Consider the following 23269-nt stretch of genomic DNA (forward strand, 5'->3'; position numbering starts at 1 on the left):
AAAACACCCTCCGGGACGAGAGAACTGGGTCGTGTTATTGAAATAGAAGCGGTCGGCGTGTTCGCTTTGACACAGACTACTTCCTGCTCATCATACCCACCACCGAGGGGTCGTTCTAGGTCGCAAATAGGCAGCCACCATTAGGGATTGTGACCCGCTCGCCTCGGGTGGAGCTAGAGCCGCCTGGGGTTTCTACGACGCTACTAACTTAGAACGTTGTAACCTAACCAAGCTGAAGCTGAGCTGCCGAAGCTGCCCAGCTGGCGGTTACAACAATACAACAATATGTACCTTTTACATGTAGGGACCCACCACTAGCAGAGCGGCACACCGAGAAGTGAGGCGTCCTGGCGTCTCTGCCAGGTTTCGGTGGATGTCGTTTTGCTTTTCGCCTGTCCAACCAGCCAACTAACTGCTTACAAGTCCAGCTCCGAGAAGGAACATTGAAATGATTTTTTTTTTTTTTTTTTAGCGAGTTCAGCTAGGCGGGACCCCCGTCTCTTCCCCCACTTCCACTTGCCCAGGTTGGCTTGGATGGCTTCCGATACGCCCTTCGACAGCGGCGGTATTTGCAAGTGTTACTTGTTACAGACTTTTCGAAGGGGCGTTGGCGGGGCTTCAATATTGACAATAATCTTCGTTTTCTCGTGTCGGCTCATTCATTGTCTTGCCGTATCTACTGTTGCAGGTCACAATACACAAAGGCCTTGGAAGTTGGAAGTCTTTGGATCGAGATCAGGACATCAATCAGACGGTCGTGTCCAGGGGTTGAAGCTGGACTGGTCACTGCTATGTACTTGTAACTTTAGCCACGAATAGAGTTTGATTAGCTTCCGCAAGCTCGGGAACAATCACATCCAGGCAGCCAGGGAGGGCATCCTCCCTAATTTAGTAGAATCACTACCGTATCTACTAGTCGTCATGGCAGCGGCAGCGGTAGGACGACTACCTACGCCTCCCTTGCCTGGCTGCCTGGGGCTTTTATACTTTGTCCAGCGACCTCCAAAAACCCTAATCTCCATCTTCCTTTCAAGTCTAATCAAACTTAGGAGCAGCAGCCGCAGCAGAAGAAAAAGAGTGGAAGACGCTCTCAATTCACACTTTACTCTAAAGAGCGCCACCGTTTTCATTCAACATGGCTGTCATCGACAACGGCTCGCTGCCTGTCGTGCTCGTCACCCAGATGCCCTCCGACGCATGGATCGAGGGGCTTGCCGTGCGTCCCAACGGCCGCGTGCTGACTGCCCGCCTGGACCAGCCCGAGGTCTACTCCTTCCAGGCCGAGGACTCGGACGCCGCCCCCGAGCTGCTCTGCACCTTTCCGGGCTCCAACGGCATTATGAATATTTGCCCCCTCCAGGGCCGCCACGACGAGTACGCCGTCCTCTCGGCCACCATCAACATGGCCAAGGCTCAGTTCTCCGACTTCGTCGTCTGGCGCATCACTCTCAAGCCTGGCTCCGACGCCCCAGCCCCGGAGCCGGTCAAGATGGCCACCATACCCGGCGCCGGGTGTATCCTTAGCCTCACCGCGGCGACGGAGCGCATCCTGCTCCTGGCCGACTCCGGCAAGCATTGCATCTGGCAGCTGGACATCGAGACCGGCGAGAGCTCCGTATTGATCTCGGACGACTCGATGAAGGTCAAGTCCGCAGGCGACTTCTTTGGCCTGAACCGGATGCGCGTGGCCGACGGCTTCATCGTCTTCACTAACACCAGCGCCGGCACCATATGCAAGGTGCCGTTCGGGCAGGAGGTGGCGGATCGGTTGCGCACCCTGGGCCCCGTGGAAATCGCCGCCAACGATGTCGTCAACTGCGACGGCTGGGCCATGACCAATGGGAAAGGGACCTTTTACCTCGCCAACTACATGGAAGGCCTCCTGTGGAAACTGGACGTCGACCCCGTCAGCGCCAAGTCGACGACCACCGTGGTCCTGTCCGACCTAGTCTCTCCCACCGCGGTGGAAGTGGTGGATGTGAACGGCCAGCCAAAGCTCTTTGTGGTGTGTTGCGGCCAGATTGACGTCGGCTGGGTAAAGGAGCGCGTCTCGTGGAGTGACATCAACGCAGCTGTCCAGGTGACGGTCACTACCGAAGAGGTAGTAGAGCCTGTCTAAGCCCGCCCTCGAGTTATCGTTGTCAACTAGGAGTGGTTTTGGGCACCCGAGCAGGTTCCCTCAGATACGGACCTCGTGGGGATGCGCCCGTCGGATGCCGGGCTCCCGGGAGTTGGGGAAGTTTTGCGATTAGGGATTGCGCCCTGAGAGTACGTACATGGAAGCATCGGCAGTATGGCGCCACTCGACTCAGCATGCAGCTCAAATCTGTTTTAACGACCCAAGCCGGATCCGTCCGACACCAGCCTTCCAGCCCCGGGCTAGAAGGGACCAGCCAAGTGTCGGGTAAAGCACGTTGACTGTTTCATCAAGGCTGCTGGGGGCGATCGCCCAATCGCGTTCGAGATCACATGCAAAGAAATGCAGTATCACCACCCCATTAGTCGCGCCCGTTGGCACCACTGTGCTGACATAACGCGCTGGACGAAGGCCGCCAATGGACTGCGAGAAGATTTGGTCTCGTCAAAACGGATGGTGTTTTGGAAACAACGACTTGGTTTATTCATTGGCGCTGAAGCAAATGGTCGACAAATTCAGGGCTAGACGAAAGACGGTGGCACCTATTGTTGTTGTTGTCAATGTCCATGTGTGTCTTGGTTCATGAGCACCAGTGCTTGATATTCAGCGCAGGAGGTTTCGGGTCACATTTGACTGTGTCCAGTCCAAACGGCTGTAACTCTGGATCATGGCCAAGCCGGTTAAATCGGCCAAACGGGGACAATTTTGAAATATTTATGCTGATATTGACTCCTACTTACGCTATAGGTTTGGTTTGGAAAGGAACCTTGTTATGCTTTATGCATTGTTGTCACTGGGGATCTGTTTCGTAGCATGTATGGATCATGCTATAACAGTAGATAATTATGCGCAAAGAAGCAGCACACAAATCTGCATTGACAGAGATGATATAAAGCACTCTTCTATCCTTCGGTCCATTATTTGGTTCGTGTACAACTCCCGAGTTCTATTTTCTTTACAATACCTTCTCCTCTGAGATGAACCATGCGACACTAGACTAAGCAAGCGCTCAAGCGATTCCGACTAGCTATATTTCTCAATACGGCATTGATACAATTAAAAACCAAGCCCTCATTCCTATATTGTGTCCTCCGGTGATAGCAATAATGAAAAGCGCCATGTTGATGCTTGCGGTTTCGGCTGCGTCACTAGTCACAGCTTTGCCGGTAGCCCGACCATCACCAGAGCTCGATCTTCCATCCCATACACCCACAAGCATTGCATTTCAGGAGCAAAAGACGGCAGGCGGTGGCTGAGATGGACTTGATGAACCCCGTGATATCATCGCCGCCCGTGTGTTACGTAGGTTGGTCATACTTGCATCCATTAGAGTATCTGTCTGCTAACTTCTTATCATAGCCCCCCTTATTTATGTGTCTTACTCATTGCGAGGCTATTGGCGCGAAGAAGCCAGTAGTGGACGTGTTCGAAGAGATCATTCAAAAAGATGAAAGACGTCATGCTACGGCAACAGGTCACGCTTTACTTACACAGCAGCTTGGGTGACTGTAATAGACAGCCTCGGCATGGGGATAGGGGGATTTCCAACAACGTCTTGAAACCAGTTGACGTGAGCAAGTGAAGCCTTTCATCATATACGAGCTTTGTTCATTGAATTTCTGAGCACATGATGACGCTCTTCAGTCTTGCTACATTGAATCCATTTCCTCGGCAACGCTCTCAGTGTCATCGCCATATGATGCTCGACCGTTTTGTGAAATATCGTCCATGCGTAACACAAATTCGCCTTGTAACTGCTTCAAATAGCTACCAAGTGCAGCATCATCCATATCAGAACTTCTCAGCTGAAGCAAACTTTCGTTTAGGTTAAGGATGAGTTTGCGCCTCAAGGACAGCTGTCTCGATTGTGATGTTCGCTTCTTCTCCTCGATCTGCTTCTTGAGGGTGCTAGAGACCTCGTGTGCAACCTCGATGAATTGTTCGGGGAACCCGATGGTTCGGGCCAGGTTGATTCCATAATGCTCTTCTTGGGCTGGGCCAGAGTTGACTTTGTGTAGCATTGTCATCTTGGGCGTTTCTTGATCGTGGCCCTGCGAAACCTCAGTTTCAAGATGCAGATTGAGCACGCCTGGGCGACTTCCAAGGACAGCAGCTAGAAACGATTAGAGTGTTGTTATGGACAAGCCGTGGATCTGAGACCATACTCAGCTGTTCAAAATGTGTTGCAAACCACACAAAGGCTCCGCTTTGAAGTAAGGCTTCTGATATCGCAACGGCAATTGCAAGACCATCCCTCGTACTGGTCCCACGTCCAAGCTCGTCGATAACAGCCAGGCTCTGCTTGTTGATGTTCCTGAGTATGAAAGCCATTTCTCTCATCTCTATGGAGAAAGTCGACATGTTGGCTTCAATGCTATCATCGGTAGACATTCTGACGAAGAGTCGGTCGATTATTGGAAAGGAAGCATACTCCGCTGGGACGAAGCAGCCGATCTGTGCCATGACTTGCAACAGAGCCACCATTCGAATGTATGTGCTTTTACCACTCATGTTGCAGCCAGTGATGATTTGAAACCGGTGTTGTTCATTGGCAAAGACATCGTTTGGAGTAAATTCTTGCTGCATCAACTGCATCTCGTTAGTTCCCCGTGAAGTTTGATCATGTATGCTTTACTTACGTTCTCGTATATCGGATGCCTAGCTGCCTTGAGTGCCAGCACACTCCCGACTTCTGGCCTAATGTAGTCTCTGACAGTAACCGATTGCCCGAAGCTAGATATCATGTCCAGGAGAGCAATACTTTCACATACGCGAAACAAGTTGGGGATATGTTCCCGAATCGAATCGAGGAGGTCATGTATAACGCGATCGCTAAGCATGACAGCTTCGTTGTGAGAGTCCGTAATCCGAGTATTGAGTTGGACGAGGGTCAGCGTCTGGCATTCGAAGTAAGCCCCCTTTCGGACTCGGTTGATGAGGATGTCCGGCAAATCTCGATTTTCCACATCGCACTCCCGCAGTCGTAGCCAGTATTTCCGATATTGATCAAACTTGATATCAAGGGAGATTTCAAACTCTTCTGCTCGCCACGTTAGGAGGTCAGCCACCAGCGAGGCTGTTATTCTTACTGTTGATATCATCCACATGTTGATGCACATCATCCGTGCCCTCTTTGTATGTTTGACGGGCCACATCAAGCAACCCGTTGACGCCAGACTAGCGTGCCATCAGCGAAGGTCGAACATCTTGATGAAGTAGGCTCACCTTGACCGCGTATGTTCTCTGATGCCACATATCGATTGGAAGTTTCATGAAGGTCACGTCCTCGTTGATGGTCTCCTTGATCATCTCGATAACAGGTTGTATAAGTTCTGGCCTGCAGATCGTCCGGATTCGACAGAGCAGTTTCGTGTCGGCTTCACGCAACGCCTCATGTAGTGTTGATATAGCTAACACGAAGACTTTGATCATCAAAACGTGATTGATGGCCTGCTCTGAAGCATAGATTGATGCTCCTTCAGGTATAATCACGAGCTAGTGGCGGTTAGTTTGCTGTAAGCACACATACCACGCGGCTACTAGTTACCTTTGTCAGGAGCTTTTCAGCGTCGGTAAACCCCTTCAATGCTTTAGTTGGTCAGCAGTGGCACAGGGGATGACTTGATGAACACCTTACCCTTCCGTATCTCAAAGAACATATCCTCCTTTACAGCTAGTTCATCCAGAGCATCATAACGAGGTGTTAGGGTGCCATCCACTTGTGTAGATGGCTGTAAGATGCTGCTACGTAGCATTCGGGATCCCATGGGCGTCACTGTCTCGTTTAGTAAGCCGTAGAGACAGTCCTTCGACATGGCATTCTGTATGTTCTGGATAAGTTCGAGGGAATGGATAGTGGAGATGTCAATCATCATAGTGTTCTCAGATGGCTGATAACTCAAACGCAAGGAATGAGACATGATCGTCAAGTGACAGGCGAGTTTCATATATTTGACAGCCTGTGGTCATGTAGTTAGCCTTGGTACTTCCAGAAGCACAAGCTTATATAGGACACATACCGCTGCAAAAGAGCATGTGGCATAGTAGTTGCCCTGGGTTGCGACCTTAATGGCATCGAGGTCTTCCCGGAATGAGAGCGTCTGGATAAACTCGAGTCCTGACGTCTCGGACCAATACTTGCGATCAAGAGCCTCTATAGACGTCCCCTGAAGCCCTCCCTCCAGTATAGACAGCAAGTTGGACTTGGGATGTGGCGGAAATGCAGTGTTCACCATTAGGATAACCGAAGGCCCGTAAATCTGTATCTTATGGACAGTTTTAACATAGAACTGAGAGTCGCATATCTGACAGAGGACTGCTTCATTAGTTGTGGTGTTAATGAAGGCCAAGCCAACTGACGGGGACACGCCGCGTGCTTCGCTGATGGCGCAGATAACCTGGTGACCGTCGGAGCCCCATACCGAGGAGGCTGCAGCAGACCTTCGGCCAGATGCAGTGCTCGCATTGCGGCGGTGGCCGGACGGACGGGATGGGCTTGTTACAGACCGACTGCCTGACCGCGAGTGCGAGGTTGATTGGGTAGCAGGGGTCTGCCGTCCAGCCCTAACTGAAGGATGCGGTGTCGAAGTAGAAGCCCGGGTCGAGGAATTGGACAAGCGTCGGTTTCCAGCCAGAGAGCGCAGTGACGCCGCTGACGGCAGCCTGGGTGGTATCGGGGACGACATCATGAAACTGATACTCATATGTAGGTCAAGATAATCGATGCTGAAATGCGGGAAAGCCGACTGGGAATGATACAAAGCCCAGTACAAATGGACCATGAAACAAATTGATACATCAACAAGTAGAAATGAAATGTCGGCGCAATCAGGGAGGGCCCGTGAGATAGCAAGGCAATGGATGTTAGGCCGCCCTGACTGAATGTTCCCTTTCAGTTTCATACATACCTATACCTACACGTTCGGTGGTGTGCGTCTGGAGTTATTGAGTATGTACATTGATAGTTGCAGATTGGAGTGTACTGTTATATTACCTAGGTACCTACATACATAAGTTTAATGGTTGCCGTCACGCACAATCAACATGTTAGGAGCCACCGGGCTTCCACTCGACTTCGCGCTTTCCTATATCTCAAATACAATTGAAGTATAAGTGGAAGCACCAGTTGGGAAGTCATAGGATCCTAGCTCCTTCCCTGTATTGGATGTGGGTAAGTGGGGGACCCGTCGGCTAACCCAACCCACATTAGCCATCTTATCGATAAAAGATTAGATCTGGTAATTGGCCCAGGGTGGGGTTATGCTCTGAACTTTTTATTTTTGGGTGTGATACTGAGGTACCGTAGGCCGTTGTTTCTTGCCCGCGATTCTTAGCTTCACTAAGTTTCTTCCTTCAGATCAATCCGCGACTCTAATCACCTCCCGGGGTGCCTCGAAACTTATTGCACAGGGCGCATACGGATACGCCAGTCGACCAGCCATGGCGACCATTGCCCCTCCCCCGTCCAAGCGGCAGCGTCGCGAAGTTCTGGAGCGCTCGCAGATCCAGGCCGACGTGACACCCGCCCCGATCGAAGCCGACTCTTTCAAGGCTCGATTCATTGACAGCGATTCGAACCAATTGGCTGAGGTTGTCGAGATTCCTCTGGCAGACGCAAGCGAGAAGAATGTCTCGCTACTCCTGAACACACTGCTTGGTCGAGACAGGGACGAGTTTACTCCGTACAAATTTCGCATACATTTACCCGGCTCCGATGTTATACTAGACAAATACCCTTCACCGTCCGAATTCCTAGCTGTTTTGCGAAGCCACGGTGTCGCAAACCCCTTTGAGACGACTCTGACCCTCTCCGCCGAACCTCAGAGCGTTTTCCGGGTCCAGGCTGTGACTCGCTTGTCCCACAAGATTTCAGGGCATGGCCAGCCCATTCTCGCCTGCCAATTCTCGCCAAAGAACAGCAAATATCTCGCCACTGGTTCGGGAGACTGCACAGCGCGGATTTGGGATGCCGATACTGGCACCCCGAAATGCACTCTTTCCGGGCATACAGGATGGGTTTTGGCCGTTTCATGGAGCCCCTGTGGGGCATGGCTCGCAACAGGTAGCTACGACAAGACCGTTAGGATATGGGACCCTGAGACTGGCAAGCCCATAGGAAAACCTCTGACGGGGCATTCTAAATGGGTAACCGGTCTCGCTTGGGAACCCTACCACATGTGGCAAGATGGGGCCCCGCGCCTGGCAAGCTCGAGTAAAGACGGCACTGTTCGGGTCTGGAATCCTATTGTTGGTCGTGCTGACCATGTACTCTCTGGCCACAAAGGGAATGTGACGTGTGTTCGGTGGGGAGGCGTTGGATTGATCTACACTGCTAGCCAGGACAAGACTATTAAGTGCTGGAATGCGGCTGACGGAACACTGGCGCATACTCTCAATGGCCATGCTCACTGGGTAAACCACTTGGCTACATCAAGCGACTTCGTGTTAAGGACCTCATACCACGACCACACGAGAAATGTTCCCGAAACCGCAGAAGCAAAGCGAGCAAAAGCAAAGGAGCGGTTTGAGAAAGCTGCCATGCGGCAGGGTAAAATTGTCGAGAGACTTGTTTCAGCAAGCGACGATTTCACGATGTACCTTTGGGGCGACCCGAACGAGAGCACAAAGCCCCTCCAGAGAATGGTTGGCCATCAGAAACAGGTCAGTGCCAACTCACTTCTTGCGTACTGAACACGGACTGCAGTCCGTGTTCCGCAGAGTTCGAGAATAATACGCAATGACGATAGCAACTAACCTAAGTGATACAGATAAATCATTGCAGTTTCTCGCCGGATGGCAACCTGATTGCTAGTGCTAGCTTTGATAATCATGGTAAATTACTTCAGGGTGTACTCTCAAGGGTCATCTCCATTCGCATCATGCTAACTAAACCGTTTTTATAGTCAAGATATGGAGCGCCAAGTAAGTTGGACGTGGAAGATGCTGGTTTATAGTTCTGTTGGCATGCTAATCCACACACCTTGCAGAGACGGAAGGTTTCTGAACAGCTTGCGTGGTCACGTTGCTCCCGTCTATCAATGCGCCTTCTCGGCTGATTCGAGGCTCTTGGTTTCTTGTTCGAAGGATACCACATTGAAAGGTAAGCTGAGCTCTACTTTCTATGCATAATATCGATTGACTGAGTGTATAGTGTGGAATATGCAAACCTTCAAGTTAGCTGTGGACCTCCCAGGTCATGAGGATGAAGTATGGGCAGTGGTACGTATATCCCGATTCTTTCCGATTCTTTCTCCTACATCTAGGGTTTCTCTAGAGGCACACCTACAAACTACCTCGAGGTCTCCGTAAACGTTTTGGGCAGTACTGACTCTGACTGTTGTAGGATTGGAGCCCTACCGATTCGCGAGTAGGCAGCGGTGGGAAGGATAAGGCTGTACGTCTGTGGTGTCGATGATAGGCTCAATTTAATCCGAGTGATCGCACACTATATAGTCGTACCTACTTATCGAATGAAATATCTGAGCAACTGAGATGGTACAGCTCTGAATGTTTATGAGGCGATTAGCTTCTGCCTTGTGGAATCAACCTCTCGAACTCCAGAATGCCACCTAAGTGTATAAAACTGAGGACTACCCGAGTACTATACGGTGCTCGTGTTTTCCCTGGTCCTAATGAGTCATCCTGGTGATCTGCTGCGACTCGAAATGAACGATGGGGGACATTACAGTGCGGCCCATGACTTGCATTCTCAGACTCGTCCATTTGGCTTCCTTACCATCCCAGCCGAAGAATATATCCACACGACCAAAGGCAGTATCAGTCAACAGTACATTGGCCCTTCTCAAACAACTGCTAACGAGACCTGTAATAGGTGTTATTTTCATGCCACAACACCCACTCAACCACACCACTATTCTCCCAACCTGCGTTCCCATCCCCTTTCTGTTTCTTGCTGAACTAGATCCACTACGTGGCGAGGAGGTCAGGGCTCTATCTCCTTGGTCGTACGTCCTCCATCGAGGTAGGCTCGAGTTATGCGTACCTATTGAGAGTACCGTTGGTTGTCTGCCAGCCAAGAGGATGAGTATTGGGGTTTCTGGGGACCCGTCCCAGGATACATGCAAATTTCTCGCGTTAAACCTGGGTTTTTATTGGATGGGCTGTCTCTAGGGGGCTCCCGCTAATCTAAGTAATGAATACCAGCTAATAGAAAGCACGGGCGATATCTCTGCATGGAGGGCAAACATAATCTGCCATCCTTGTGTTTTGCAGATGGTGTTAGATAACACCGACTGAATGCTTCCGCGAAGAGTTCTTCTCTAGATAGTAAACATTGAATGCCGGTTTGCCTGTGTTTACGGAGACACATGAGCCATTTTGGGCGCTTCCAGACGTGGGAGTCCTACATAGTATTGGTGGTCTAGGGAAGGGAAGTATTGCGTGTAGATCACACCAGAGTCTGAAGCCAGCTCATCAGGTCAACACCCTCAGAGATACTACTCTCCCCACATGCGCAAATGAGTGCAGACCACTGCTTCTTTGCTTTTCGAAGTGCCCTGGTGCATACTAATGACACTTATAGGGAAACCTCTAACTTCCCATTAGGCCGAGGACCTAGACTTGCATGCGTCAAGGGAGAAGAAAAGGAAGGCCGGGTCTCGTTACCTATGCCGATAACTCGTACGACTCCCTTGCCGGAAGGGGCGATGGTTTTCGGGTCTCGGGCCATTGAGTGAGGTTGGGATAATAATCTGTTGAGTATTACCCCGGGCCAAGGCGATTCCGTCGATCATCTTACCGCCACGATCTGTATCAACCGGCAATGCTTTCCTCGTGCACATCTCACATTTAATCCTTCGCCCCGTGTTCGGCGATGCAATATCAAGACCTGTACTGATTGGGCCAGCTCAGACAGCCTCGAACAAGGAAGGTCCCACACCCATCAGGGCAGATGCAGCTTGAGCGTATGGCCATCAAAAGAGGTGAAACCCTGTTGGTGTTTCTGGAAGAAAACGGTCCGGTTGCTGCATCCATGTTTCGACGTGCAGTGGAGGTTATCTGCACCTAGGGAAGAGTCAATCAGCTGGACTGATGGGCGTGCTCGGCGCGTAAAAGCGTCGGATAGATGGTAGGCGGCCTTGTTGGGGGTGGAGGAGGAGAGCCCATAGAGACAACCCCATCTCACATGTTATTTGTAACAACTTGTCTATTTCAGTCTTCCTGGAATCCCGAAGAGGCCGCGCGTTGGACGCGATGCCCGAGAACTTGCGAATACCACACACACACTGACTCACGGCTGGCATTCTTATCGCGTAAGGTGAGGTTCAGCCCAAAAATAGGTCCTGTGAGACGTTACTTAGCTTATTGGGTCTTGTGTGACCCCTTTTTCCCTGTATTGACGTCAATGACACTATATCCAGGATATGCGACACCATTGACATACAGGGACCAACCTGTCCTCGATATCTTGCCTTGTAATATGACATAGCCCACGGGATCCCACGAGAAGGCGCAAGATGTTGTTCCAAGCCACACAGCGCCCCATCGTGGAATCCCGTGGAATGTCCAGGCTGATCCGCCATGCACGCCCGCTGCTAGGCAAACCTCCCACGGGCGCTGGAGGCGTTTATTGGGGTAAATCTAGATGCGTTATGCACCATGTATGCAAGGTCCGAATACCGACGAACCATTCCATTAGAGCGAGGCTACTGTTTCTACCCGGTTTCTAGTCCAAACAGGCAAGTACACCCGTGTGTGATGGAATCGAATTGCCATGATCACGTCGTGTTGGTAATGTCGACTTCATGAGAATAGGATAGTGAAGACAACATCCCCGGCCACAAGCTCGACCATCAGCTGATCAGAAGGATTGCAGGTGAGAGGATTGAGAGGAAGGGTGGAGGAGCGTTTGTACCGTTGGGCCTCGGCCCGTCCCAGTAGATCCAATGACATTGATATATTCCAATCTCGGGAGCCAAATTGACGCGATGCGCGCACATGCGTTGGGGTACTGGCCGAACACACACACACCTAATGTGTTTTTGTCAGGTTGGGCAGAGCAAAAGGTTGGGGAAGGACGGAGAAGAGAGGCCAGGAGCAAGCAAACCAATGCACCCTCCAAGAAGGAGTACCTACGGATGGGAATTGGATGTGGCTTGGAGGGGGGATTCCAGAGGTGCCATGCAAAACTCATCGATTGGTGTCCTATCAGAGCATTCTGACATGTCACCCGAGAAAAACTAGCTAGAAAACCCGAAAATCATGCTCATGCAAAGCAGGAGTGCCAAGTGGATGCCACGATGAACAAGTCATTAACGTCTGGGGAAATGGCCGGAGCACTGGAGCCTGTCATTTGCTCGCAAGGAGCGCCGGGCAGGCCGGATTAGGAGGTGGTTGCAAGGCCGTCGATGAGTTTGGACCGGAGACCCATTTGATAACTAGCGACACCCCCATTTCGGGAGTTCTCGGGCAGCTCGGACGCGCCCTCATCAATCGAATTATATGCCTCATGCCTCACTCACCCTAATCTCTATGTAGATACTATTTACACATTGGCCCGAATCCAACTCAAAGAATGACACCCCCTTTTTTCGACTCTGGACTTCGTGAACACGTATAGAGACCTGGGTGGACATGTGCATACATGAACAGATACAGTCATACAGTTATGTTCTGCAGTCAGACCCTCCCTATTGTTGCCAGGATCGACCACGAGCTGGGAATATCGATGATGACTGGTCGGTTTGAGGGTCGTTGGGCGCTTGAACTCTCTGCCCGACTTTCTTCCCGACGGTTCTGTTTGCGTCAACTACACGTCGAATTGTCAATGGGTGTGCTGGGTATTACATATTATTCCCGTGCACTCTAGGTGGGTCAACTGTAATCCCTTCTTTCTGTGTAGTGAGTGGTATATACTGTATGCATCCTCAAGTGGCAGTCGCTGGTGATGGCGAGAGGTCGACCTGCGAGGTCGCATCGTTCGTTCCAAGGGACGAGTAGTTGCGTTAGACTTCCCGGGCGTGCGGCGTGAGCTGGCCAAGACTACAGCTAGATCCCACCCCCCTAGTTATCTGGTTATTATTTGCTGGTTTAGCAGCCGAAAACCATGTCACCTTACGGTATGCAGACGTAAAAACCACATGCTATTGAAGCTCTCTCGTAAGAGAGGGGAAGTTTCCAGGAGCTCCCCCCGCACGTCGACGGCTAGATTTCTGCATCTCCACTGTCGCCGCCAAGACGCAGCCCTCTGTCAAATCACACGTCGTCCTACATTCTAGAACACTCGACTATGCCAGCGAGCGAGAAGCCATTCACAGGCCAGCCGGATTTCCGTCTTGGGCAAGTCTTTTGCGTACATGCTTGTTTTAGTGTCAACATGTCGTAAGGCGGGTGTCAACAAAGGCCAATAGGCCCTGCCGGCTAGGCATACCATTGAGTTTGGCATGCTTGCATCCTAGGTTAGGAGGTAATCCTATACCACTATGTATGCTCGGGTAAACGAAAATCATGGCTTTACCTAAGGTTGAGAGCCTATTGCACTATTGCAACGGCTAGTTCCATATTGCGACTTGGCAAATCTCGCTGCACCTTCAGATACATACTGGACCCAAGAACAGCCATGTAGGTACCGTGATCATTAAACCCTTGAAGCACACGATGAATTCTTTCGGTGGTCGAGTCAATGTCATGTTCTGTAAGCAACAAGCCACTGCCTCCGGTTTCAGGTTCCTGGGGAATCTCCCTCACATCGTGTCTTGTTTGAGTAGTTACGCAGATAGACCCCGAAAGGCCAAGCCCCTGCCCCAAACTTCTGCCGGTCTGGCTAAGCTGGGAAATAGACTTTCATCTAGTTGGGGATATGCATGCACAATATAGCCAACGTGCGCGCGTCGTGGTCAACGCAGTGGTCATCGCTGTTGTTGTTGTCGTCGCGGCCATATCTAGCGACAGATGGGTAGGGATGCCTCGAGAAAGACCGGGCTAGACCACTCGATAAAACCTGATGATGATGATGGTTGCGGTATTCGTAACTTGACAGACAGTTCATCTAACTAGCAGCCTGATATTGATGAGGATTGGTAAATGCAAGACCCGACCTGCAAGGCCGATATTCGTTGCCCGCACGTACAAATCATCGGCAAGTTGGTTACGATTCCGTAAGATCCCTGCTAGCCATGCCTTTGTTGGGACCAGTGGGTGTTGCGACCCCTGTCAATCCTCTCCCTTGGCTGGAGGATCTTGAGCCGAAGCTAGCGCAGAGATTTTGCTCGAGGATTCCCGAGGATTCGCATACTTAAGGTATTGATGGGATCCATCCGGAGGAATAATAAGTGTACTTACTTTGTTAGCCTGTGTTGGACAGATGACGAAATTGGTCGAAGCTTCCAACATCTCGAGTCTCGACTGCCTGTCCACGACCACACGAGTTACACATTTGCCGAAGAAGAGGATTGATGATACTTGACTGCCCAATTTGCTTGAGCCCTGCTTATCTATCGAGATCTGTGTTGCTGGATTGCTTACCCTACCCTGCCCAATTTATTCCTCTTTCTGGCTATCGGCACCAAAAGGGCTTGTTGTTGTGTGCCCGGACTAAAAACTCCTGGGCCGATCGACAAAATCACTGGAGCTGAGGCCCTTGAGGCGAAGCTTGGCTGTCCGGTATTTTTGTGACTTGTCCAGCAAACCCCGATCACACATCAAAGACTTGATTCCCGTTGATTCTCGAATCCAGTACAGTGAGCCCCTCCTTTGATTTTCGTGCATCTACTCCGTACTCCTCGGAGCCTTCGCGACAAGAGGGCGTGTATAGCGCACCATGTCAGCATGTCCCTATACAACAGCATGACATGAGGATTGGCTGTATCATCGCATACCTTCTAACGAGGCTCCAAAAGTCAAAAAAAGCATATAGCCAGCTATCTCTCCAGGCTCGCGGTTATTGCCCCTTCTTGCTTGACCTTACGAGATCAAAGTTCAAGTCACCACATAAACTCAATAGCGTCACAGACGACGACATTCTCGACCCATCCATCTCCCCATCCTTCTCTGCATGCTGCGCGTTGCAAGCAGTTTTGGTGCAAAAGAAACCCGCCGGATGACGTTTCAGCTGCCAGCCCTGGTGCGAACGTAACAAGCGAAATAATTAAAGACAGCTGGGCCCACGCTATGAGTTGTGGCTTTACGATCTGATCCTGCTACAGTAGCGCCGAGAAAGAGAAGAAGAAGAAGAAAAAGCGCAGAAGAAAAGCCTCCAGCCATTCCTCCAAAGGTACGTACAATCAGCCTAGGGGTTTCTAAAGTTGTTTCCCGTCGGACCAGGGCCCCCTGTCTGGATGGCGCTTGCGTCCCAATTGGTACCACGCCCTCGAGCCCAAGCACCAACAAATCCTCCCTTCCCAGGCTCAGCCCTCTCAGAGTCGCACTACCTCAACCAGTGGTTGTGGTGCCTGCAGTTGTTGTGGATGGGCAAATGCAGTGCAATCCCGAGCAAATCAGGTTACGTCACGGACGGCTTCTTTCCCTTCTATTCGCCAGCGGCGCCGTATAGCCGTGCCTGTATTGTATGTGCGTGTGAGTACATGCAGCGCAGACAGGCACCTGGATCGTAATTATTATCATTCTTTATTCTTACATGCCCCCCTCCCCTGGTCCTTGTCCGTCCTTCCGGCCTCGAGTTTATGTTGCGATGAACAGTAACTCGGCGTTGTGTGGGGCTCGACTTTTGCATGTCCGTCTGGTCTGGCTCTGGAGACTGGCGCAACATGAAAGTTTAAGTAAGCTCCAACGTCGGGCCCAGTTTCTTTTACATCCACTGACATCAACCTGATCATCTTTGAAACCGGGACCACCCACGACTGTCAGTTCAAGTTCATTTATGTAGTGACAGTTTCCGTCACTTCCAAACCCAAAGAGTCTCCATCCCAACCTACATACATTCAAGTGCACACTGCACCACTGCACCACTGCTACAACTCCAACTACTACCTGCTTCCCTTCGCTGGTCAGACTCGCTGCGTACTGAACACACCATAGCTGACAGAGCACAAGTCTCAGGTGCTGCACCCTCGTCGCTCTCCCTTGACAGCTGGAGCTGTCACTTGCTTATTTATTCTTCACCGTACACGGACTGGTCGTCTGTTCTGTTGCCACAAGAGCGTAGCCTATTTCAACGGGAAACTTGACGCATCCGCCTTTCCCAAACGCAAATACCTACTTGCATACCTCGCAACATATCAACACCCAGAGACTGGAATACTCCAACACAACATTCTGAGATCGATCCTCAGACCTCTTGCCCACCATGACGGTGTTCTTAGCTTCTCTGTAAGTCGTCCCTGTATCGGATCTGGGCTCCCGTCCCTTTCCTATTGCCATTGTCACGAATATACGTTACTGAGAATAAACAGAAATCTCCCCAAAACTGTCCACTTCAAGCTGCCAGATGCACCCAGGAAAAGAAATCGTTCGCAAAAGGCGCCAAACGCCAAGCCTCCCAAAGCCGTCAACAAGGCGGTTCGCCCTGTTCTAGATACCCGACCTAGTCTGTTCGCGCCAAACCCCACCGTAACCCCCCCAGAGACCCCCACCGAGGATGAGCATGTCGGTTTGAACGATGGCCTCTTTACAAATGAAGATGGCGTACGACTGCACGTCACTGTCTCGGATGATGACAGCAGTGTAGACCTTGGGCCGACTGATCGGGAGTCTCCCAAATGGGGTGCCCGAATGGACCAGCCAATGTCCCGAGCCAATTCGCCACCCCCTTCCTCTATACTTGACCATTCGCGGATCCTCCAAAAGGCCAAAGAAATGGGTCGCCAAGGTGTGACACAACCTCGTGTACATCGCAGCGACAGCCACGACAGGGTCTTTGCCAATGCCAACTGGCGCATTGTCCACTCAGACCAGGGCAATGGCGGTTTGCGCAATGCCGCCGAGGCCGCACTGCGCGATGGTTATGAGGGCGAATACACTTGGGTTGGCACCCTGGGAATGCCGACTGATGCTCTCGAGGGAACGCAGCAGAGAGATGATATCCACGATCGCCTTCTCACCGAGTACAACATGCTGACTGTTTTCTGCTCCGACAAGGACTTTGATGGCCATTACTCGCACTTCTGCAAGCAGATCCTATGGCCCGTTTTCCACTATCAGATTCCTGACAACCCCAAGAGCAAAGCCTACGAAGACCATTCTTGGAAATTCTATGTCAATGTCAATCAAAACTTCGCCGACAAGATTGTCAAGAACTGGAAGCGGGGCGACACCATTTGGGTCCATGATTACCATCTGCTCCTGGTTCCAGCCATGGTCCGCCAGAAGATCCCAGACGCCAAGATTGGTCTTTTCCTGCATGTCCCTTTCCCTTCATCGGAAGTCTTCCGTTGCTTGGCAGTGAGAAAGGAGCTTCTGGAGGGCATGCTTGGGGCCAACTTGATTGGCTTCCAGATTCCGGAATATACTCGACACTTCCTGCAGACATGCAGCAGGATCCTGAACGTTGAGGCTACGGCGGAAGGAATCCATCTTGAAGACCGATTCGTCAACGTGGAGGCCCAGGCTATTGGCATTGACCCCGTCAGCCTCAACCAACATCGCCAAGACGAAGAAGTCCAAAAATGGATCAGCATTATGAAAGACCGGTACAAGGACAAGAAGATTATTGTCGCTCGTGACAAGCTGGACCATGTTCGAGGTGTGCGCGAGAAGCTGCTCTCCTACGAGTTGTTCCTCAACAAGAACCCTCAGTGGCGTGATAAGATTGTCCTTATTCAGGTCGCATTGTCTGGGGGTGAGAATAGTGACCTCGATGCCGCAGTCTCGGACATTGTCACGCGTGTGAACTCATCTTGGGCCAATCTTGCATACCAGCCTCTGGTATACCTCAAGCAGGACATCCCGTACTCGCAGTATCTGGCTCTGCTTACCATTGCCGACGCATTGATGATTACCAGTCAGCGCGAGGGCATGAACTTGACCTCCCACGAATTCTTGGCTTGCCAGGATGGCGTATGCGACGAGAAGAAACACGGCTCTCTGATTCTTTCCGAGTTCACTGGTACCTCGTCCCTTTTCGGCGGCAATGAACTCTTCGGTCAACCCTTGGAGCTACCGTCAATGCTCGGATGCCATTGGCAAGGCCGTTGAGATGTCGGACGAGGAGAAAGCGACGCGTTGGACGAAACTCTACGAGACCATCAAGAACCATACTGGTGGTCAATGGTTTACCAAGTACCTCAAGACCTTGGATGATGCCTTCGAGGAACAACATCGTCACAGCCAGACGTCGATCCCGCGTCTTAATCTGCAGAATCTTAGTCTGAGATATTCCCAGTCTCAGCGCCGCTTGTTCTTCCTTGACTTGGAGGGCACCCTTATCCCGAATAACCCCATGAACTCAACGGTGCCAATGAATGCTCAGGTATGTCCTTGTAGCTTGATTACTACTAGACCCCCCTGCTAATGTTTTGTTAGCGAACTCTTTCGGTGTTGAATGATCTCGTGGAGGATAACCGTAATACAGTCTATGTCATGTCAGGTCGCAGGCCTGACGAATTGGACCGACTCTTCCGCCTGGTTCCCAATCTGGGCCTGATTGCAGAGAATGGTTCCTTCATCAAGTATACTGGCAACAGTACCTGGACCGAGATAGCGGATCGTTCTAGTGTTGCCGCCTGGAAGGAGTCGGTTCGCTCGACGCTAGAATACTACATTGAGCGCACCCCTGGCGTCGAGGTTGAAGACCGACGCTGCTCCCTCATTTTCGACTACAAGCACGCCGAGGATTTCTCCACTGCCGAACGACAAGCGAGTGACTGGACAGGTCATATCAACGAATCCTGCGAGGGACAGCATGTACACGCCACCCAGCTGGACAGTTGCGTGGTAGTGGAGTCCACCGACTACACCAAACACACTGCGGCCGAGCGCATCTACCATGATATGAAGAACAATGCGCCTTACGGTGATAAGGCTGGCACCGTCGACTTTGTAATGGTTGTTGGCGACGGCCGCGAAGATGAGAAGGTTTTCAAATGGGCAAACTGCTTGTGCAAGACTGCTATCAAGGATGTTTATACCGTAAGTCTTGGAAACCGCAACACAGAAAGCAACTAGCACATTGACACAGGGTGTCACTGGTGTTCTTGTCACTCTGCAGAAGCTGGCCAACTCACCCTAGGACACGAACTAGCAGCAGACACAGTGAGGACACTGTGTAGCTGGCGGAGCGGCGGGATGAGACGATTGCTTTCCTACGCCCGCATCCTCTAATTCCAGTCATCTCGGACTTTCGAGGGATCAATTGTTCTCTTCTGTTTCTGTTTTCCCGATTCTCATTTATTTTCTTGTATGGCCAATGGAGCACGGAGTGTGGCGTTGGAACCGAAGGAATCGTACGTCGTGCGCGCTCGTATACCTGGACAATAGAATGATTACGGCACGAGGTGGGTACACACGACACCAGCGATGGAACACTCTGAATCGAGTCGGCATAGAAGCAGGCATAGACTAGATAGCTATTTGCTATGAAAAGCATGAATACATCCTTGTGGCAGGACTTGCCACATGTTGAGAACCCCTAACAAATCAGGACTGTCTGGGACTGACCGTCAGATCGTTTGTTTGTAAAGCGCCAATATGGATAGCTTATACCGATGAGCCCCCCGATTACGACACACTGGTGACCGCTCATACGCACGCATAGCAGACTGTTACATCCAACATTGAATCCCGTCAACTTCCTTTGTTCCTTATATCGCGATGACAAGTTCCACTTTTGCTCACATCGACCCGGGTACCGGAAATCTACATGATCCCTGTCCAGCGAAGTCGTCAGTGGTCTCCACCTTCTCTTGAAGATCAGTCCGTCGAGCTTTCCTAATGCATCTTTATGCGGCCGGCACCCGGGTGCGGGGGCTGGCAACCAGGAAACTACATGTATAATGCATAACTATGTACTTTCATGCACGTCGAGGGCGCCTCTCCCGGCTGGCTTCCGGTGCTAGCTAGGCCCTTCCTCGGCCTTTGAGTTATAAGGCCGTTAAGGGTGCTTCGAGCTACGAGTGTGATCCACGCCACGTTTCCGGCCAGACATGACTGATGGGACCATACCTACGGATCGATCAACTGCTGTTGCAAAAGACGGGTTTTCACATGGCAGGAGGCGCCATCGTCCCTACTAGGTTAATCAGCGATTCGATCCAACAACAGTCCAGCATGCCGGTCACCGAGACCGAGACACAAGGTTCAATCCCTCTTCCTCTGATAGGCCAATGTTGCTGTCGCCGGCTATCCTTCGGCGAACGAAAAATGCCGGCTTTGGTGGAACTACTAAACTGCCGCCGCCGGATCCACACGGACTTCCGGGACACTTCGAAGTCCAGTCACCCACGTAATTAATTACTTTACTGCTGAACAAGTTTCGAGTCAAGAAGTCCTGCTATATACTGTACTTGGCCAATTGAACGTACTGGGCTATAGTATTTCAACTCATCGAGGATATGGATTGAACGAATGGCACAGGCAAAGTCTCAGACATTGGTCATCGGGTCGCTCAACCATTTTACCCCAACCATGTCCGGAGAATGGTACGTAGGGTTCGGCCAGCAAAACAAGTGCAAGAGTATGCTCCATTAGGATTTCCAGGGACCTTAGTGCCAGGGATAAAGGACTACTAATCCCGGAACCTTGTTCAATGGTGAAGATGCTGGCCTTGATAAAAGCGTGCAACCTGTCAATGTCAACCCGGAAATACTGTTCAAGCCGATATTGTCTAAGACCCGTTTGTCTCTGCTCCAGCCGGTAGAGTATAGTATACTAGAAGCTGACCATCTCAATGCCAGAAGCAGAGACATCGGTAGCTGCTCCCAGCGGCCAGACAACTTCTTCGGTGGCTATCCCGAGTGATTCGACCTGGTTCTGGAATTGGGTGATGAACTCGCATCTCTAGACACCCAATCACATAGTCTACGGCTCAGCTGACAACGACAACAAAATGCGCCTCCACACTCTACGCGAGCTCGACAACAGCGAGGGTACTGTACAGTTGCACAAAGGTGCCAACGGAACCCTCGAACTGGTGCCCCGGCCGAACGAGACTGACCCGAATGACCCGTTGCGATGGCCGAAATGGAGGAAGCACGTCGCTTTTGCCTCTGTGTGCGCCTTCGCCTTTCTTACAAATTACGGAATCGGAGGTCTGGCGCCGGCTTTCTACATCCTATCCAAGGAGTTTGACAAGACGGTGTCTGAGACGAGTGACCTGCTTCTCTGGCCGGTTCTTGTTCTTGGCGTAAGTGCTCCAGACTACCCCTGCTCCATTGTGATCTCAGGCAGATAGCTGATTATAAGAAGGCTTTCAACTTTTTCTGGGTCCCTATCGCCAATTACATTGGCAAGCGGCCTGTTTTTGTCTTCGCCAGTCTGCTTTTGACACTGACTTCTATATGGGGCGCCACGGCCGATGGCTTCAAAAGCCTCCTGTGGAGTAATATCATTGGAGCATTTGCAGGAAGCTCTACCGAAGCGCTGGGCGCCAGCATGGTCAGCGATTTGTACTTTCTTCACGAGCGAGGCGCCAAGATGGGCATCTACACCAACGCCATCAGCGCCGGCAACACGATCGGACCGCTCTTTTGTTCGTTTGTCCTCCAGGGGATTTCGTGGCGCTGGCACAAGTGGATCACCGCCATATTGACGGCCATCACCTTCTTCGGGGTACTCTTCTTCGTCCCGGAGACCCGATATCACCGAGCCAACGAGCAGTCCAGCCGTTGCGACGATAGACTTGCGACGGAGGAGGTGACATCATTGCCCATGCACCGCCCGGATAGTCTCTTCACATGCTGGGAGCCCGAGGGCCCATCCCCAACTCCAGAGAAGAGCCGAGCCACCGCCCATGGCCATCAGAGCAGCAGCTCGGGGTCTCGCTCGCCCGAACGCTACGCCGTGGCGGAGCTTCCCAAGAAGACTTACCGGCAGGAGATCGCGCTCTGGACGGGCGTGACGCCTAACACGACGCTCTTCAAGTCCTTCGTGCGGCCGCTGCCCCTGATCGTCTACCCGTGCGTCGTCTACGCGCTGCCTGGGGTACGCCGTCTCGCTCGTGCTGACGGTGGCGGTCAACATCCTGAACCCGTTCGTGCTGCAGGCGCCGCCCTACAGCTGGTCGCCCCTGGTAAGCGGCCTGATCAACATCGCGGGCTTCCTGGGCAACGTCTGCGGCGCCTACGCCGGCGGCTGGCTCGTCGACGTCTGGAGCGACTGGCGCGCCCGCAAGAACCAAGGCGTCTTCGAGCCCGAGAGCCGGCTCGCCCTCCTGGTGCTCCCGACGCTGATCACGGGCGCCGGCTGCCTCGTGTTCGGCTACGGCGTCGAGCGCGCCCTCCACTGGACCAGCCTCTTCTTCGGGTACGGCATGATCAGCTTCGCCCTCACGGCCGTGCCGACCGTCACCATGGCCTACGTCAGTGACTGCGTGCTGCCAGTCAATGCGGATGCGTTGATGCTGGTTAATGGTAAGTTACCGGGCTGCAACCACCATGCATGATATATGTGGCTAATTGTGTGATAATAGGTGTGAAAAACATCGTCGCCTTTGGGTTCCTGTACGGCATCGTTCCCTGGGCCGAGGAGGCAGGTTACATCAATTGCTTCGGGACCCAGTCAGGTATCTTCGTGGGCATCGTTGCGATTGGGGCCGTCTTGTTAGTCATGTTCGGCGCGAGGCTACGACATGCGCAGGCGAATTGGCGTATTATCCTGTGAGGGTGCAGTTCCAACGCCGAGCCACGGAACTTGTATGGGCCTGCCCCTGCACTGTTCCAAACGGTGCGTAATATACACATACTTATAAATGAGCCAATAGAGTGCTATTCGGCGGCTTGGGGATTAATTCTGAAGGGTAATTAAGTAGATGGGTAATAAGAGGTGTTTGTTCCCTTGATAGAGATAGATTATACATACCCGTTTTCACAACATGCGACAATGGTACGAGTGAAGATTGTCAACGTTAAGATCGACAATTCAATCCAGCGCTGTTAACGTGCCTTTCATGTCCTGACCTCCAATGCCTTCATGTGCGTAGGTATGTGTGACTGCATCCATGACCCGAGATGTGTTGCGGTATCGCGTGGGTTACATCTGAAATATGTATATCTCATGTTGACA

The 23269-nt window shown here is 51.6% G+C and overlaps 5 protein-coding genes across 5 annotated transcripts; 4 read left to right on the forward strand and 1 right to left on the reverse strand.

Annotated features, from left to right (window-relative positions):
- Window positions 1–1135: 1135 nt before the first annotated feature.
- Window positions 1136–2119, forward strand: PG994_011362 (uncharacterized protein; the record flags this gene model as incomplete). The annotated part of the gene is made up of 1 exon (XM_066862771.1): window positions 1136–2119. One exon carries the CDS (start codon window positions 1136–1138, stop codon window positions 2117–2119), a length of 984 nt encoding a protein of 327 aa, XP_066711881.1.
- A 1667-nt stretch (window positions 2120–3786) lies between these two features.
- Window positions 3787–6822, reverse strand: PG994_011363 (uncharacterized protein; the record flags this gene model as incomplete). The annotated part of the gene is made up of 8 exons (XM_066862772.1): window positions 3787–4250; window positions 4303–4726; window positions 4777–5177; window positions 5227–5314; window positions 5363–5632; window positions 5685–5725; window positions 5775–6096; window positions 6157–6822. The coding sequence occupies 8 exons, from the start codon at window positions 6820–6822 to the stop codon at window positions 3787–3789; spliced, it is 2676 nt and encodes an 891-aa protein (XP_066711882.1).
- A 754-nt stretch (window positions 6823–7576) lies between these two features.
- PG994_011364 (WD repeat protein) lies at window positions 7577–9551 on the forward strand (the record flags this gene model as incomplete). Its single annotated transcript, XM_066862773.1, has 6 exons — window positions 7577–8797; window positions 8905–8968; window positions 9040–9058; window positions 9124–9236; window positions 9288–9355; window positions 9480–9551. 6 exons carry the CDS (start codon window positions 7577–7579, stop codon window positions 9549–9551), a joined length of 1557 nt encoding a protein of 518 aa, XP_066711883.1.
- A 6849-nt stretch (window positions 9552–16400) lies between these two features.
- PG994_011365 (alpha-alpha-trehalose-phosphate synthase) lies at window positions 16401–19280 on the forward strand (the record flags this gene model as incomplete). The annotated part of the gene is made up of 5 exons (XM_066862774.1): window positions 16401–16423; window positions 16507–18165; window positions 18209–18521; window positions 18575–19180; window positions 19230–19280. 5 exons carry the CDS (start codon window positions 16401–16403, stop codon window positions 19278–19280), a joined length of 2652 nt encoding a protein of 883 aa, XP_066711884.1.
- A 1815-nt stretch (window positions 19281–21095) lies between these two features.
- On the forward strand, window positions 21096–22867 carry PG994_011366 (uncharacterized protein; the record flags this gene model as incomplete). The annotated part of the gene is made up of 4 exons (XM_066862775.1): window positions 21096–21392; window positions 21455–22189; window positions 22251–22617; window positions 22677–22867. 4 exons carry the CDS (start codon window positions 21096–21098, stop codon window positions 22865–22867), a joined length of 1590 nt encoding a protein of 529 aa, XP_066711885.1.
- Between the last annotated feature and the right edge of the window lie 402 nt (window positions 22868–23269).

The sequence above is a fragment of the Apiospora phragmitis genome, assembly GCF_038363925.1.
Source record: "Apiospora phragmitis strain CBS 135458 chromosome Unknown utg000010l:1.0-9815664.0:1.0-9183399.0, whole genome shotgun sequence".
Taxonomy (NCBI): Eukaryota; Fungi; Ascomycota; class Sordariomycetes; order Amphisphaeriales; family Apiosporaceae; genus Apiospora; species Apiospora phragmitis.